This window comes from Cuculus canorus, chromosome 6 (assembly GCF_017976375.1).
Source record: "Cuculus canorus isolate bCucCan1 chromosome 6, bCucCan1.pri, whole genome shotgun sequence".
Lineage (NCBI taxonomy): Eukaryota > Metazoa > Chordata > Aves > Cuculiformes > Cuculidae > Cuculus > Cuculus canorus.
The window spans coordinates 10,349,167-10,366,282 of record NC_071406.1 but is presented as its reverse complement, the minus strand read 5'-3'; the positions used below and the strand labels follow the sequence as shown (position 1 = coordinate 10,366,282).

The following is a 17,116-nucleotide window of genomic DNA, read 5'->3' as shown; positions in this document are numbered from 1 at the left end:
CATGACGGGTTTGGCTTGGACAAAAGTCTGCATTGCGAGAAACAGATGACAGAGCCCCCTCTAGCGGCACAATGACTGGAGAGGTCGCCTTGTGCCTTACTCGGCTGTCAAACACTCCCAACAGGGCAATTTAGGGATGAGCTCAGAATACTCTCCAAGGGACGACCACCACAACAGCTAAAGTAACAAATGCACTTTAATGAGTTCCATCTTTTGTTCCCAGAAGGAATTTATAACGTGTCAGTACATTAGGTAGGTACACAACTTCCCTGGACTACAGGCATGAGGAGAACCGATTAGAATATACTAGGTATGCAAAATTATTTTCAGAAATTGGTTTTCCACAGTATTAGAAATAAGGCATGTTTCAGGCAAGTGGCTACTATGTCCAGTCCTCAGATGCCATATTTGCCCTTTAGTTCTTCCACTTTTGCTATGTAAGCTTTCATTGCATCTTCTTTGGACATCCCTGAAAGACAGAACACAGGAAGCAGTCAGATACCTTTTACATCCAAGTCACAACTTCTTGCAACAGCATGGAGCAGCACACTACCAGAGAACAAAGAAGCTAAGGAGGTCACCTGGCTGTGAATCGAGAATTAAAGTTTTAAACAAATGTGTTCAGCAATCATGAGAAAACAGTGCAAACCAACATTTCTATAAACTGCAACTGAACAGTGTGTTAGTTCCATTAAGGCCATTCACAGTATTCAATCAAATTAGACTATATTTAGATGCAGTGCTGAGTCCTTAAGACATCTGAAAAATCCCATTTTCACAGACATGACAACTTATTTGGCTCTTCATTTAATGCTCAGAGCCCCTCTGCCTCTTCTAGTTAGGAAAGATTTAGAAGAAACACAGTAACTGGAGGGACAGCTCAGTTTCTGGGGTACCAGGCTAGGATCTGGAAAAGAGATTTAAGGTTTCTGCTGCTGTGACATTTGTCCTTTGTGTAACATCTTGGGCTCGTTGGGCATTTCACATCTTAATTCCCTTTCAGACAGGCTACATTTTTGGGGATTACTTCTACCTTGCAGTGGTAGTCAAAAGTAAGAGTTTATTATCATGGCACTCTGAACTCTTAGAACTCTTGTCTTACAAGTTGACACTATTTTATTTCTTGCTGATTCACATACAATTTTCTGAAGAGTTTGCCTGTGGTGTTATTTATTAATTTTTAATTTTTAAGCAGATGCTTACCTTTCAATGCATTCCAGGCATCCCATTTTGCTTTGCCTTTGAAGTCCAGCATACCAGGGCGATCTAAGAGAGACAGTACAAGCAGCAGAATTAGTTGGTGTGGTCTGGGTGTAGGTAACTGGGATTGTTTAGCCTGAACAAGAAGAGAAGGCTGAGAGGCCACCTTATAGCTCTTTACAACTACCTAAAAGGAGATTATAGCAAGGTGGGTGCTGGTCTCTTCTCTCAAGTAAGAAGTGACAAGACAAGAGGAAATGGCCTCAAGTTGCACCAGGGGAGGTTTAGAATGGATAGTAGGAAAAATTTCTTTATTGCAAGAGTGATGAAGCATTGGAACAGGCAGCCCAGGGAAGTGGTGGAGTCAGCATTCCTGGAGATGTTCAAAAGGCACACAGACCTACTCTTTTCCTGAACCTACTTAGCTCTTAACTACGATAAAATACAGTGCTTCACCACTGCAGCATTAACTTACTAACCCATAGCCAGGAGATCACCTCTGTTGCTGAAGGGAGCGTGCTGGAATGCTATCAGCAGCAACAGAGATATTTGCTATCGAGTTCCCTTAAGACAGCAGCATTTGAGCAGAAGAGCACCAAACAGCGTAATTTGGTTTTATTGTACTTTCTGAAGACACTGCTGCCACATGACGGCTATCTGATTAAAGAACATCATCAGCTGTAAAGTAAAGCAGGAATGCCCTAAGGTCCATTACATGCAGAGACATGAAATCAGAACAGCATACAGCTTAGAACTCATAATTGCCAAGTTAATGGTATGTTTCTAACATACAGTTCTTCATTTGTTCTGCCATGAGGGTTATAAGCACTGCATTCTAACTGGCTTCGTTACAGGCCACATTGTAGCCAAACAAAGAAGAAATGAATGAGATATAGATGTGTACCTGGCTATGCTTCACCTAAAGTACCCCTGTGATTTTACTTCTCTCTCTTCTTAAAGACAGTTTTTAGGATCAACAAATGGAACTGGACAGTAGCATGCACAGCAGCCACAAAAACCTCTTGTGCTGCTCACATGGGAATGTGATTTGCAGAACTAGTTGGCAGCTCCGCTTCTCTCCAACAAAAAGCCCTATTGGCTCACACTTACACAGACTGCTCCTCTAGCCATCTACTGTTAGCTACTGCTTCACAAGAATGCAGCGACTTACAGAAATGTTGCTGTATTAGCTACTCTACAGCACTATTTCACCTAGGAAACACTAGCAATTCTAAGGTCCAGCCACACCAAAATGATCATATCTGAAAACCAAAACTGGTTCTTTTCTCCCTCTGTTCTGTCTATCTTGGGAAAAGGAGACTGCACGCACCTATACTCACCGTTTCCCATACACCTCACTTTCAGCTTTAAATTCAGTCAATATCCAATACACTTCACCAGCAACTGTGTCAGGAGGCCAGCACTCCAAACAAATGACCTTTTTCCTTTCTAATTCTAGTTACTCAAGTGTTACACAAGGTCAACAGAGGGAGGGCTTAGTTCTCAATGTTATTCCTAGCTTGAGCTACCAGTGACAGAAGTGTAGCAACAGAAGTAGCAGTACAGACATTGTGTAGTATACCTACAGAGATATTTCTGGTTCAGTGTTCCAAGATGTGATATTTAATTGCAGCTCCTATAAAAGTTTCTCCTGTTACACACATATGCATCTTTTTCTTCTGTTTCACTCGCCAACACTATTTTTAGCAGCCAATCCAGTTTAAACAAACTGCATCCCTCCACCCCCCCGCAAAGTATTGCGTTGCCACACTTGTATAGTTTGCCCTGCTGTTAAAGCCAGTTTAACTGAGAAGTGTTTGCAATAAAGCAGCATTCCTTGACCTAGGCAGGTCCTTACTGATTGAGGTCTCCAAGAAGCTGGACGTGAGCTGCCAATGTGCACTTGCAGCCCAGGCGGCCAACCATATCCCGGGCTGCATCAAAAGAAGCATTGTCAGCAGGTCAAGGGAGGGGACTCAGCCCCTCTGCTCTGCTCTGGTGAGACTTAACCTGGAATACTGCGTCCAGCTCCAGAGCTCTCAGCACAGGAAAGACATGGCCTGTTGGAACAGGTCCAGAGGAGGGCCACTAAAATGATCAAAGACCTGGAACACCTACCCTGTGAAGAGGGACTGAGAGAGTTGTGGTTGTTCAGCTTGGAGAAAAGAAGACTCCAAGGAGACCTTATTGCAGCATTTCAATACTTAAAGCAGCCTTCTAGCAAAGCTAGGGAAAAACTTTTTAGCAGGGCCTGTAGCAATAGGACAAAGTGAAATGATTTTAAACTAAAAGAGAAGAAGTTTAGATTGCATATTAGGAAGAAAATTTTCATGCTGAGGGTGGTGAAACACGGGAACAGGTTACCCAAAGATGTGGTGGATGCCCCATTCCTGGAAACATTCAAGGTCAGGTTGGATGGGGCTCTGAGCAACCTGACTGAATTTAAGATGTCCCTGCTCACTTCAGGAGGGGTTGGACTGGATAACCTTCATGGTCTCTTCCAATCCAAGCCATTCCATAGTTCTGTGATTCAGACCACTGCAGCTGGGTTAATCTAAAAACCACAATTGCACAAACCCTTATCATGTCAGCTTAGCCTGCCTATATACCCGTGCCAATTCGGTGTAGAGTCATTTTTTTTTTGCTAAACCGCGGGATTGCACAAAGCAGAGGGATGCAACGGAGGGTGAGGCTTCATCTCTCAAAGTGCCTCTGGCTCAGCCTCAGGCCCGGCTGCACCAGGGCAGTACCCACCCGTGTTCACGTCACCCACTGTGGCCTGTTTGTAGTGGCTGTACACGTCCAGCATCTCCTGGTCCGTCGGTTGGGACTTGAGCTGCTTCACCTCCTCGGCGGCTTTCTGGAACGCAGCCTGGGGTGGGGGAGAGCCCCGGGGTGGGGGTGAGAACCAGCAGGCTGGCCCTGCCACACGGGAACGGGGGGAAAGACGGGGTGGAATGGAGGGAGATGGGTAGAGGGGGGTGGGAGGATGGAGAAAAGGGGGAGGAGGGGGAAGAGGGAGAAATAAGGAGGGGGAGAGAAGGTAGGAGTGGGGAGGAGGAAGGAAAAAGGGAGGGGAGGGGGGAAGGGGAGGTGGAAGGGGAGGTGGAAGGGGAGGTGGAAGGGGAGAAAGGGGGTAAGAGGAGTGGGGAGGAGAGGGATGAGGGGTGGAAAGGAGGGGGAAGGAGGTAGGGAAGATAGGGTAGGGGAAGAAGTGAGTAGGGGGTGGGAAGGATGGGGGGGAAGGATGCGGAGTGGGAAGGGAATAGGAAGGGAGGGAAGCGGGCAGAAGAGGATAAGAGAATGGGGGGAGATGGAGGAGTGGGAGGAGGGTGTGAGGGAGGCAGAAGGCGGAAGCAGGGGGAGAAGGAAGAACAACGCGCCGTCTCCTGCGTCCCGCCGCCCCTCGGCTCCCCGTACCTCAGTCATGGTGGCAGCCCCGCCGCGATCCCGATCCCTATCACGATCCCAATCCCGATCACAGCCCCGCCGCCGTCTGCCGCACCACCCCCGCCGCCCAGCCGCCTCACCCCTGGGGCGGTGCCGCCGCCCAATCACAGCGCCCGGGGGGCGGAGCAAGACCGGCGCAGGCCAATGGGAGCGCGGGGCGTGAGGGGGGAGCCGGGCCCTTAACCAATGGGAAGGTTTCTAGGGGCGGGGCCTCAGCGAGACCCGCCCAGCCCCGCTGCGGCTCGGGGGCGGGGCCAGGGCGCCTTGCAGCCAATCGCGAGGCGCGGCGAGTGGCGCGGGGGGGATCTGATTGGTGAGGCCGTGCGGGGCGACAGACCCGGAAGTGGTGGCGGGGAAGTCGGTAACGAGGTTGCGGCGGGAGAGCTGCTGTGGGGCGGGAGAGCTGCTGTGGGGTGGGAGGGGCTGGGCAGGCCCGAGGGGGCACTCCCGGCCCCCGAGCAACTGCCTCTGGGGACGACCCGCCGTGCTGCCCCCGAGGAGGCGCTGGGAAGGTCCCGGCCGCACGTGGGATCAGCCTGCTGGGTCTGTGCAGGGGAGGTGAAAATCGGCGGTTGGCAGCTCTCTGTGGTCTCACAGCTGTGTTCCTGCACTGCTCTTCCACGCTGCTCAGGAGAGAGCGAAATGAATGCCTTCCCCGCTTCTTTACTCTGTACCACGCCCTCCACATATTCATCCCGTGCGGAATTGCATCAGGAAAATGGGTCTCTTCACTGTGTAGTGTGAATCTTGTTGGTTTCAGATGCAGAGGAATATGCTTTTCTTGACTGGCCTCTTTTATTCGTTTATCGCGGCTTTACATGGAAAATGGAGTTAGAGCTATGGGAATTACTAACCAAGGGGATGTAAAAGATCCCCCTGCCGTGGGCAGGGACACATCCCCCTGGTCTAGTGGAATGTGTCCCTGCCTATTGCAGGGAGGTTGGAACTAGATTGTCTTTAAGGTCCCTTCCAACCCACTCCATGATTCTATGATTCTAAAAGCAAGTTGCATTGTGATGTGGGAGGTCTGTGTCCCCATTCTGCAGAGAATATTTAAAGAAATACTTTGCCAGGATACAGCCAGGAGGTGTAGAGCAAAGACTGGGAGGTAGCTGGGTACCTGCATGATGGTGGGGCGCTTCAATAATCTCCCCCTACAGCACAAAAGGCACAAAAAAGAAAAAAAAAAAAAAGGATACAAGAAAAGAAAAGAAGGTGAAGGTATGTATAGGTAAGAGAAGCCCTTGAAGGATTGGAAGTGGTGATTGAAATGGCTGCTAAGGGAAAGGAGAAGCAGAGGTCGTGCTGTGCTCCTGACTGATGTTGCAACACTTCGACTAGAGTCTTTGCTCACTGCTACAGTAATCACAGCAGTGTAGTGTGTGACCAGAAAGCAAGGCTATTGAGGAATACCTGGCGCCAAAAATAGAGAAGGCTTCTGAGGTCAGAAATAGCTCATTTTCCTATGGATAGAAAGAACCCAACTGAAGAGTACGTGGGCTTGCTTGCAAGGGGTCTGCAGTTGATAAGGCGATTCCATTGTAGGTTCTGCTCTCTTTTAAAGTAGTATAAGCCCTGCAGAGCTGTTCTAGAAACCTACTATTATAAATTAAACCCCATAATTGTGTAGTAGTAAACCAGGAGGATTATTTGCATGTGTATGGGTGTAAGGTTTTTCCACTTCCTGTGTGGAGGTGAAAATGAGCATTGTGTAAGAGCTTAGGCATTCTTCAGGGTGTTATGCTCCCTACGGCTTAAGTATATTAAAAAGATTTTGGTTTTGTTCATGCTAGTACATTCTTGTAGAGCAGCAGGTTAAGCTTTCAGTCACTTAAAACCCAAATGTCACGCTTTCATTTATCGATAATGTTTCTGTGTGTTTGATGTGGAGTCTGGTGCTGTAGTACACAGTACAGGCACAGAACTGGACTGCTTGGTGTGCAGTACTAATAATATCCTAGGTAAACCTTTGTTTGTTTTGAGGACCTGTTACTTTTTCTGTAAAAATACTACAAGTGAAGTCCCAAAAGACATAACGGTATTGAATTTCTTGCCATGTTTTAATCTTTGCATGAGGCCCGCCTGCACTTTATTTTCTAGCTGTACACAAAGGAATGACAATAATTCCTTTCTTTACTTTTTTCCAGGTTATTCAGAATCAATTCTCATGTCAGCAGAAAGCTCAACCGTCACGGTCCGTCTTGTTCGCTCATTTGAACATCGGAACTTCAGACCTGTCGTGTATCATGAAGTTAACTTGGATCAGACAGTAAAGCAGTTCATTAATTTTGTGCGGAAGGGTAAGGGGCCATTGTCTTCTTTGTTTGTTTCAGTCCCATGTGTTGCTGTCTCTGCACAAAACAGTGAAGGGGAGCAAATGAATGGGAATGCTGTGGCTTTGGTAGAAATGCCAGGTTTGTGTTTACATCCCCTCTGTGCTCTTCTCCCATAGATGAGAAGTCTGGAGTTACTAAGAGCTTCTGTGGTCAGGGTGCCATGCCTAAATTTGAGAATACTGCTACCCCTGCCCAAATCCCCAGGCTTAGTCAAAAGAAGACAAGGGCATTGTTGCATTTGGCTCAGTGCCTCAGGCTCTTCGAGTGGTGCTTGGTGATGTCAGGCAGCTATTCATAAATTAATAGGAGTAAATTGATAGAATTTAGAGTGGCTTTGATCCTTAGGAACTATGCAAATGTGTGGAATGTGGGAATGCAAGTCTGTTTGCTACTTGTGAGAAGAGAGGATCTTGGAAAAATTGTTTTTGACACTGTGAGGTCTCACCGTGTGCACTTGCTTCTGAGTTTCTGTCTCCATCTTGAGCTTTGTGGTGCAGATTTACTCATCTGTGGGCTTTATGTCTTAGAAGCCTGGTTGAAAGTGACAGTGTATCTAAAAATTAAATCCTGTAGATCAGCCCACACAACGCCTCAGGAGTCAAGGTGTTATCCTGATCTTACAGGTGTATTTCTCCACACCTACGTGGAGACATTCATGAGGTGCAGAATAATATAATTTGATTTTTTGCGTGAAGTCAGCTTCAACAAGTCTCAAACTGTTACAGCTGATAACATTTGAGCAGCTCCTAGGACATTGCCCTGGGACTCGCAACTGTATTGTGTTTTCAGCAACTTCTGTGCTTCTAGGCAGTGAAAGGCATGGCAGGATCTTAGGATGCTGCTAGAAAACTACAAGCACTTTCAGAGCATATGGTACAGCTGCTGTTATGAAGAATAAAATAAAAAAACAATGCCAAGATGCTTGTTTTGGATGTGTGCAGTATTGCAGCTTGCTGTTACTTGAGACAAAGCTAGCGTATTGAACACAGATGGATGGATAGTACTGTTCCTGGTGCAAAAGGAGCTGTGTTCCTTCCTTTACTGTAATATGTTTTGAAAGAAGAGTTTGACATAAATTGTTAAATTACTCGTAAAGTTATGGTTTCAGCCACCTTGCTGCTGAGCGCTTCCCAAGTGGCTGGGCCTTCCAAGGGTGTGGGTGTCACTTGGAGCACTGGCACTAGGGAAGTTGTAAGCAGGCTGTATCCTGCATGCAGGTAAATATTTGATTTTCTACAGTTTAGTTCCCTTTTTGTGGCTGGTTGCATGGCTGTGTTTACGGAGCAATTCAGTTATGAATGATAGCTGTTTGTATAGGGTATAGAGAGATGCTGTGCAAACCATCAACAAGATGTTCCTGGTAGATTTCTGAAGAGTCAGACTCCTATTATCATATCCTAATATCATTGGCTCCCCGTCCTCATGGATTATTTTGTTCAGAGGGACTTCATGCTCAAGTGAAGTTAATTGGATATGGAGGCACTATAGAATCTGAGCCAAAGGTTGTGTTTTAGTATTTAAGTCTCATGTGTTGTGGATTTATTTTGATATAAAGAATGTCCAGGATGCACGCGTAAAATAACAGAGAATGAAATACGGTAAATAAAAGAAAAGGACAACTTTGTTTTAACCTGGTGTATTCATTTTAATAGATGTGCCTTCAAGAACAGGGCTTCCTCCTCCTTTTAGAAATTACAAGTATGGTACGTGAGTTTTTTTTTTCTTTTTTTAATTCCTGTAAAAATAATATTTTATACCAGTTTCTATACTATTTAGAAGACAACTGCTGTAGAATACTCATGCTGGTGGCAGTGCCCACCTACATTTGTGACTCTACCCAGCTCCTGTAGCCGGGGTTATGCCACTGAGATCATGCTTGCAGAAACTGACCATTATTTTGAAGTTCTATGTTAATCTTTTAATTAGGCTGTACGTTTTACATTATTTGCTAATTGATACTGATAGCTTTTGGTATCATTTTTTTCTGACTTTTCTAAGTACCTTTTAAGTCTGTTTTCACTCTAGTGAGCAGCTTGTGAAATTGCTTTGAAATTGTAGTTCTATGTGTGCTTTTGTATTTCAGTATCTATTTACTGATTGTGAAGTCAGAAAGGATGGTGAAATGGGAGCTGAAGGCAGTAAATGGCAGATCCTTATGACTCGTATAATCAAACAACTTACATGATGTAAGAGAAGCAGTGGTACTTTGCTTAAAGTTGAAATGAAAGCTTTTAAATACAAACTGATGGAATGAAATAACTTGGTGTGAAATTTAGTCTGGCTTTATCTTCTAATGTAAAGCTATCTGTATATTGACATGAACATGTGCAATTCATCTGTTTGGGATGGAATGTACTTACAAAATAGAATACATTACTTCCTTTCTTGGAGTTTGTTAACTTGGATGGCAGTAACATCTTTTCCTAGATTTGGCAATTCTGAAAGTTCCCTTGGAGTTTTGTTGCAAGTGATCCTCTGTCTCCTGTGTTCTTGGAGCTGACAAACTCCTTCCTCTATAGTGATCAAAATAATTGAATAACGAACCTACTTAATACGTGAATGGTAATAGACCGGTGGCGAGGACTTGGATGTTACTGTTATTTTTAATGTATTACTTAAGGTTTTAAAATCTATGTAACTCTAAGATTTGATTTGGAGGTGCCCTTCCTCCCCTCTGTGGCTTTGATTAGATGAGGATTCCTGTGGAGGATGGCTGCTATCAGTTGTGTTCCTGGTGCTGCCAATCCCTGCTGCCAGTTCTTTCATCACCTAGAGTGTCAGTGTAGTTTTTCCCAAGGCATATACTGTGTCTGAGCACCTGATTGTGCTGTGTAGGAGTGAGCCTAGCGTGGGTGAAAAACGCTGCAGAACTTCAAAACCTGTTACACTGGTTAAGTGGGGGCCTAGTCTTAGTAGGATGGTGCTGGCTGCATGGAAATTTTCACACAGAAAAATCAAAGCAAAGTTCCTCACCTTCCCCTCTGGCTGTGAGTCATCCAGGTTCGTGTTTTTTTGGCATCTCTTGTGTGCTCTACTATCTGTCTTGTATTTTGGTGATGAAAGAGCAGCAAGACTTCTGCATGAAAAGTGCTAGTAAGAGTCAGATTTTTCTTTCTGCTTTGTGTGGTAGTGCCAGAAATCTCAGTTGGACCTGGCTCTCTCTCACCTTGTGCCTGTTTTGGTTTCCTTCTCTCTAGAATCCAGCACTACTTTGTTCCCTCAACATCATACCCGATGCCACAATCCTCTTGGCTTGATGCTCTAGCTCACTTCTCAAAGCGTATGACTTCCATTTTCTCTTAATTTCTTTCTACACGTCATTCTTGCCCTTTGTCTAGAATTCTTCTCAGCCAATCTTTTCATCTTCCTACGATTGCCATCTTTTCCCTGATGATGGCAGCCTGGGTGCCAACTTGTCTCATAAGCAGCTTCTCATTTTTTCCCCCCTCCATGAACATGGAACAATATGATAGGTACTTCGCACTGTCAGTCTTAGAAAGTGAATTCTTATCTATTGTCATAAAAGATCTGTTACTGGAAAAGAAAAGATAAAAATCTGTGAATGTGATTGAATACTATGGGGATGAAATAGCAAAGGCAATTGAGAGGACCTAAAGCTTTTTAGCTAGGATGCGAAGGGACTGTAGTTTCATCTCTGTAACAGAGTTAGGGGAGCATTTAATAGCTCAGATAAAGACACAGAAGTCTGTATTTAACTGCTTTAGCCTATATTTAACTTTCTTGCATCCTCGTCTTACCAGACTATTTTGATATGTAGTGTTCAGTTAATGCAAAAACACAAGCTAGCACAGAAAAGGAGCAGGCAAACAGAACCCGGTTTTGCTTCTGTGCTGGAAAGGTATTGATGTGTTATTCTGAATTTCTTTAAACAAAGAAGCTTCAGACTTTGGTGGTTTTTTTTTTTTTGTTTTGATTTGGGGTTTATTTGTTTTTTGTTTTGTTTTTTAGTGCTACTCGGGCATCTTCTGACTTCCATTCCCTCTAGATCTTTGCACTCATCTGGTTGCCTTAGTGACCACATTATTTTCTCCTGTTTTTCCCTTCTGTTAACAAAGCCCCGCCCACATTGCCGGAAGAAAGCAATATTTCTTTTCTTTTTTTTTTTTTGTATAGCATAATTTCTTAAAGTGCTACATCGCACAAACAGGTCAGAGAGAAATATTATTGGTATAGGATTAAAATATTGGGATGGGGTATGGGATTAAAAAGTGGAGTGGCTGTACATGTTCATGGAAAATGGGCTTGCTTAACAAAATTTCTACCAGGAGTGCTTCCTTCCTGAGAAGGAAAAATTTGAGAAATGATCTGAAGTGGTGGGGTTACTGTGTCAATCACTTCCTGACTATCAACTTAACTGTAGTAGCTGACAGTGCATAAATGCTGTTTGTCTGGCTCCAGTTGCATGTGTAAAACCTGTTAGGTTAGAACACCCTAACTGACATTTAAATTGATGTGTTTTGACTGGCAGTGGGGACAGTCATTAGTCAGTTATTGTAATTCAGCCAGCGGATAGAAGCCAAATAGGATATGGTACCTTAGTGTTGGATTGATGAGTTTAAAAATGTGGCTGTGGACTGAGGATATTAAGATGTTTTCTCCTCCTTTGGAGTAATTACACAAAATTGGTAATAATAAAAGATTTTGAACCTTATGTTTCTGTTTTCTCTCCTTCCCCAAGTACAGTTTTGAGTGTTACCTGCCTATTAAACCTTATTTTACAGAAAAATTGTATTTTATTTCAGATACAATGAAGATTATTCACCAAGCACACAAATCTAAGGTATGGTTATTAGTTGTATTCTTCTCCTTTTACACGCTTTAATGCAGGCAGATCTCTGCACTGTCAAACAAGACTGGGGCAGAGACAGTAAATTCTTCTCTTTTTATTCTGGTTCTCTGATTTGTAGACTGGTGAACTTGTAGTGAGTTTGGAAGATGATGACAAACTGATTTTGAAAGAAGACAGTACACTGAAAGCAGCTGGAGTAGGTAGGAGTACATTTGTATTGACTGAAGGCGCTATTCGTGGTGGTTGTCATTAAACTGATAACTGGCTGATTATGTTTGGATAGCCTGCTGAAAAGTAAATGCTATTCCTGATGCTCTTTACACTACTCGATAATTATTCAGGGGAGAAGGGGGGATAATGTGCATTCAAATCATTGGACTGAGGGCAGCAGGTATCTGCACTCCAAATGCTCAGAATGCAAATTGTGATTTTTAAAGGGTATGCTTATAATTTTGCTGAGAGTAATTTTAAATGATTGACAGGTAGGTTATTAGTACCATGTCTGCTTAGTCTTATCAGTAACATTTAAACTGATGTTTTGGTTAGAAATATAAGTAGTGGAACCAGCGTGGAATAATGAAATAAGATTAGATTTGTTTAATGTGCAGCATACAGTGCCTGATAGCCAGATTGCTCAGGAAAGCTCAAGCAGTATCATTTAGAGAATGTGCTGAACATGGCAAAGAGTTGAAACTTGACCTGATTTCTCACGTTATGACAGGGGACTACATATAGGGCATGTCTTTTGGTAATAATGTAAAGAAATGTCTGTCATGATAAAATTGATGGTCCCTGAATGTCCTTTGGGCTTCTCATAAATGTGGCTGAATGACTTTGTGGCAGCGAGATACTTCAGGGATGTAGTTGCATTCCACCTTGATATGGACATTCGCTCATTTGAATTTGATTTGCCTAGCTGGAACGCTTAACTGCCTGCACTCTAAGTGCAGGGGTGTCGCAGAGAAAGCTCCCTCCTGTTCCTGATGCCCTCTGATTGCTCCCCAGCTAGTGAATGGGTTTTCTTTCTCGGAGGTTTCTTGGCTCTTTTGTTTCCTGCCATTTACTTTCTGGTTTTAAGTGACTGGGGATGTCTCTTTAGTGTTGTTCTGTGGGGTGCACTGCAATTGGCTTCAGTATATATTTCCTAAAGGTCTTTGGGCTTTCCTATAACATGAGTGATAGTTATTCTCTAGCTGTTTGTGCTAAACCAGGTCTTTTTATGTAGGGAAAAAAATCCCCCCGATGTTCCTTAGGAAGGAGGATTACTGGTGCTCAAGTCTTCAGTTTGTAATTTAGTTAGCGGAAGATTCATTTAAGCATGATTCTTACATAGCTAAGACATAAGATGCAGTAAAGTTCAGGAAAGAGAATGATGATAGTGCCAAGTTGGATTAGAAGCAGGATTGTCCAGAGCTGCCAGCTTTAAAAAAGACATTGGTAAATATTTGTATACTATCTGTCTTTGAAGCTAGGTTTGTAGCTACAGTAGTGAAACAGTTGGACACAATCTCAAAAAGGGTGACAAAACATCAGAATAAATATTACAGTGAAAGGAAATTGGAATAGATCAGTCTGTTCTGTCTCCACACAAAGAGGGGGGTGGCTTATTCAGGGAAGAAAACAAAACTGCTTTTTTTATTTAATTCAGAGGAAGTAACAGCACTTAGGCATTAGCACGTAGTGGGTATTTGTGACAGAAAAGAAAACCTCTTCTCTGTAAAAAGCAGTGTACCATTAAATCATTTTGAAATTTGTTATGTTCCAGTGTCTCTTGATATGAAAATCAACAGAGTTAGGAGTAGTGTCTTTCTAGTAAACTCTTGAAGAAGTCCTCTTTCTTCAAATAGAAGCAGAAATGGGTAAACCAAGAAAGTGAAGTATGATAGCATAGACCACTACTCCTTATTTTGTACATTTTCATTTACATCGGTAAGAAGATTTGAAATCTCCCATTGACTTGTTATGTTTTTCCAATCTAGTTTGGACAAGATTTACTAGGATAAAACTGAGAATTGGTTTTAGAAAGTATGGGAAATTCTGAGACACGCAGAACATATTTTCTAAGCTGCAGCTGATTGCCCTTGGCACTTTACAGAGTTGGGCTAGAGAGTTATGAATTATGAGGACATTAGATAAGTATCCTCGGGAAAGCCTCTGTGGTAGTGATTATTATTACAGCTATTATCTAGTCAGCAAAGTTAATGCTTGCCTGTTTTTTTTTAAGAGCAGAGTGTATGTTAATAAAGTGTTCAGTATTCATTGCAAACAGTCTTGTCTGTTTTCTAGTTGAGATTCTAAAACCCCTTCTGCTCTTTTTTTTCCCTTTTTTACAAGACAGGCAGACTTCATTAACTTCAGGTTTAATTTAAAAAATGAATGTGGAACTTATTGGCTCAGCACCTTAAAGAATTCCATGTTTAATAATTGTGAAGGCTTTCCATCAGATTTGTCTCTGTTCTGAATTAGTAATGTTGCTGACTTATTGTTTTAGAAGAGGAAGTCCTTGACCTACTGGGTTGAAAGAATTGTGACTGCTCTGAACCTTTGTGGGTCCTTTAGCTCTGCCATATCCCCTGTGAATAATTAGAGGTATTTGAAGGTATTGCTGGAGAAGCCAATTTGTGTCTTTCACTTTGCATATTGTTGAAGCCTCATGAATTAATCATCAGCAGGGCAAAAAATTAACTTCTTCAGACACGTATTTTGATGGGTCATGAGGGAGAATGTAAAGTGATCTGTAAAATATTCTACTGATCCTCTAAGTATTACATTATTATACCTACAGGCTAATTTAATGGAAAAAAGTAGTTTCTTTTCCCCTTTCCTAACACAAGAATGAGCAGAAAAGCGAAAATCATGCTTCATTATTTTTCTGGCATTTGAAGGTGTTAGAAATGCAATCACTTAATTTGCTGAATGCTTATACAAACAATTCAGGAGCCTGTGTTAAACAAATCTTGAGGGGTCTTGTGTACATATTTACTTCTATATATTCAGGTTCTTGTTTTGGTTTGTGGTTTTTTAACAAGTTTAAGCAACATCTTTAATACTAGAATCTCTTCAGTAAAAATGAAGGGGATAAAAAAAATTGTGTAGTGCTTTATAATTGTCTTTGACCAAAAAGTTGCCAATTGTCTTCTAAGATTCTAAGTAGCTGGCTGTTGGGTGGTTCATATACTGCCGTGCTAAATATTTCATTTTTTATATTCGTTCTAGCAAATGAGACCGAATTAGCATTCTTCTGTGAGGAAGATTACAGAAACTACAAAGCTAATCCTGTTTCAGCCTGGTGAAGATCCCAAGAGATTGTTTTGTTTTCCCATACCTGTTGTAAATTTTCTTTATTCTGCTTAATGAGATTTTTCTTAAAGATCAATAAATCCTAGAGGATTGCTTTGCAAACAGTGTGACTCCCTTCCTATAGAAATTAATTTCTGCCAATATGGGAACTGGGAGACATAAATGGCTTTTTTTCTTTCTTGCATTTCTTCTTTCTTTGCTTGACCCTTGCGATGCCAGCAGTGCAAACAATCTCTGGCCTGTGACACCCATCCTTGGTGTGATCCGGAAGCAGACATCACCTACATATGGAGATAGGTCGAATCAGTTTGCGAGATCAGTTGGCGAAGGCAAGGTGTGCAGGGAGGGCGCAGTTCCAGCGCTCGGGGCAAGCTTGGTCAACGAGAGGGAGCCCAGCCATGGGGTCCACCTGGTGAAAGGCTGCTTCCTCCACACCTGCCAGAAGGGACCCACACCTGAGGAGATGCAATACTGGACTTTATGGTCACCAGTACAAACGAACTCATCAGTGGCATTAGGATTGGAGGCAGCCTGGGCTGCAGTGATCACGCACTGGTGGAGTTCAAGGTCCAGAGGGATATGGGGACAGGTGAGGAGTATAGTCAGGACACTAAATTTCAGGAAAGCAGACTTCTAGCTCTTCAAGGAATTACTCGGTAGGACCCCCTGGGACATGGTCCTCTGAGACAAGGGAGTGGATCAGAGCTGGAAAATATTTAAGGAAGCTTTCCATAAAGCGTAAGAGCGCTCGGTCCCCACATGTAGAAAATCAGGCAGGAAGGGGAAGAGACCAGCATGGCTGAGTCGAGACCTGCTGGTTAAACTAAAAAAGAAGAGGGAACTACACAAGCAGTGCAAGCAGAGACAGGGAACCTGGGACGTGTATAGAGATGCTGCCTGGTTGTGTAGGGATGAAGTCAGGAAGGCCAAGGCGCGCAGCTGGAGCTGAACTTGGCAAGGGAAATGAAGACCAACAAGAAGGGCTTTTACAGGTATGTCAATCAAAAGAGGAAGATCAAAGAGAACGTACCTCCACTGATGGTTGGAAATGGTGATCGCGTATCAACAGATGAGAAGAAGGCTGAGCTACCTAACTTTTTTGCCTCAGTTTTCACTGATAACTGCTCTCCTCACCTCTCCTGGGTCATGGGACAGCAAGATGGTGACCAGGGGCGTAAACTTCACTCTCTCCCACAGTAGAAGAGGGTCAGGTTTGTGACTACCTGAGGATCTTGAACATATATAAGTCTATGAGACCTGATGAGATGCATGCCAGAGTCCTGAGAGAGTCCTGGACAGGCTGGAGAAGTGGGCCTCTGGGAACCTCATGAGGTTCAACAAGGCCAAATGTAAGGTCCTGCACCTGGGTCGGGGCAATCCCCGTTTTCAGTACACAATGGGGAATGACGTGCTTAAGAGCATCCCTGCAGAGAAGGACTCGGGGGTGCTGGTCCATGAGAAGCTCGACATGAGCCGGCAACGTGCACTCACAGCCCAGAAGGCCAACCGTATCCTGGGCTGCATCAAAAGCAGCGTGGCCAGCAGGGCGAGGGACGTGATTCTGCCTCTCTATTCCTCTCTTGTGAGACCTCATCTGGAATACTGTGTCCAGTTCTGGAATCCTCAATGTAAGAAGGATGTGGAGCTGTTGGAATGGGTCCAGAGGAGGGCTACAAAGATGATCGGAGCGCTGGAGCACCTTCCCTACGAGGACAGGCTGAGAGAATTGGGCTTGTTCAGCCTGGAGAAGAGAAGGCTCCGAGGAGATCTTATAGCGACCTTCCAGTACCTGAAGGGGCTACAGGAAAGCTGGAGAGGGGCTATTCATAAAGGCTTGTGGGAACAGGACCAGATGGAATGGGTATAAACTGGAGAGGGGCAGATTTAGGCTGGACATTAGGAGGAATTTCTTCACCATGAGAGTGGTGAGGCACTGGCACAGGTTGCCCAGGGAGGTTGTGGCTGCCCCATCCCTGGAGGTGTTCAAGGCCAGGTTGGATGGGGCCTCGGGCAGCCTGGT

At 43.8% G+C, this 17,116-nt stretch overlaps 2 protein-coding genes across 8 annotated transcripts; one reads left to right on the top strand and one right to left on the bottom strand.

Moving 5' to 3' along the window:
* Window positions 1-178: 178 nt before the first annotated feature.
* Window positions 179-4,749, bottom strand: DBI (diazepam binding inhibitor, acyl-CoA binding protein). The gene is made up of 4 exons (XM_054070334.1): window positions 4,621-4,749; window positions 3,955-4,072; window positions 1,204-1,266; window positions 179-469 (listed from the first exon to the last, which is right to left on the bottom strand). The coding sequence occupies exons 1-4, from the start codon at window positions 4,627-4,629 to the stop codon at window positions 396-398; spliced, it is 264 nt and encodes an 87-aa protein (XP_053926309.1). The 5' UTR covers window positions 4,630-4,749; the 3' UTR covers window positions 179-395.
* A 236-nt stretch (window positions 4,750-4,985) lies between these two features.
* C6H2orf76 (chromosome 6 C2orf76 homolog) lies at window positions 4,986-15,225 on the top strand. 7 transcript variants are annotated; one of them, XM_054070330.1, is made up of 6 exons: window positions 4,986-5,011; window positions 6,798-6,950; window positions 8,639-8,689; window positions 11,750-11,787; window positions 11,915-11,996; window positions 15,013-15,205. In XM_054070330.1, exons 2-6 carry the CDS (start codon window positions 6,818-6,820, stop codon window positions 15,087-15,089), a joined length of 381 nt encoding a protein of 126 aa, XP_053926305.1. In that variant the 5' UTR covers window positions 4,986-5,011; window positions 6,798-6,817; the 3' UTR covers window positions 15,090-15,205. The 7 variants fall into 7 exon arrangements, with proteins under 7 accessions (XP_053926305.1, XP_053926306.1, XP_053926308.1 ...); XM_054070331.1 differs by having other exon boundaries at window positions 4,997-5,019; window positions 15,013-15,206; XM_054070333.1 differs by lacking the exon at window positions 4,986-5,011 and adding an exon at window positions 5,031-5,208 and having other exon boundaries at window positions 15,013-15,206.
* Window positions 15,226-17,116: the final 1,891 nt, after the last annotated feature.

Excerpts from the sequence above, each read along its gene's own strand:
- DBI (XM_054070334.1), bottom strand. Across the intron at positions 1,267-3,954 it reads AGTGGGTGACGTGAACACGG|ATCGCCCTGGTATGCTGGAC; the intron begins GTGGGTACTGCC and ends TGTCTCTCTTAG. Across the intron at positions 470-1,203 it reads TGCCTGGAATGCATTGAAAG|GGATGTCCAAAGAAGATGCA; the intron begins GTAAGCATCTGC and ends TCTGTCTTTCAG.
- C6H2orf76 (XM_054070327.1), top strand. The coding sequence starts at position 5,775 with ATGATGGTGGGGCGCTTCAATAATCTCCCCCTACAGCACAAAAGGCAC. Across the intron at positions 11,788-11,914 it reads ACCAAGCACACAAATCTAAG|ACTGGTGAACTTGTAGTGAG; the intron begins GTATGGTTATTA and ends TCTGATTTGTAG. Across the intron at positions 11,997-15,012 it reads ACTGAAAGCAGCTGGAGTAG|CAAATGAGACCGAATTAGCA; the intron begins GTAGGAGTACAT and ends TATTCGTTCTAG.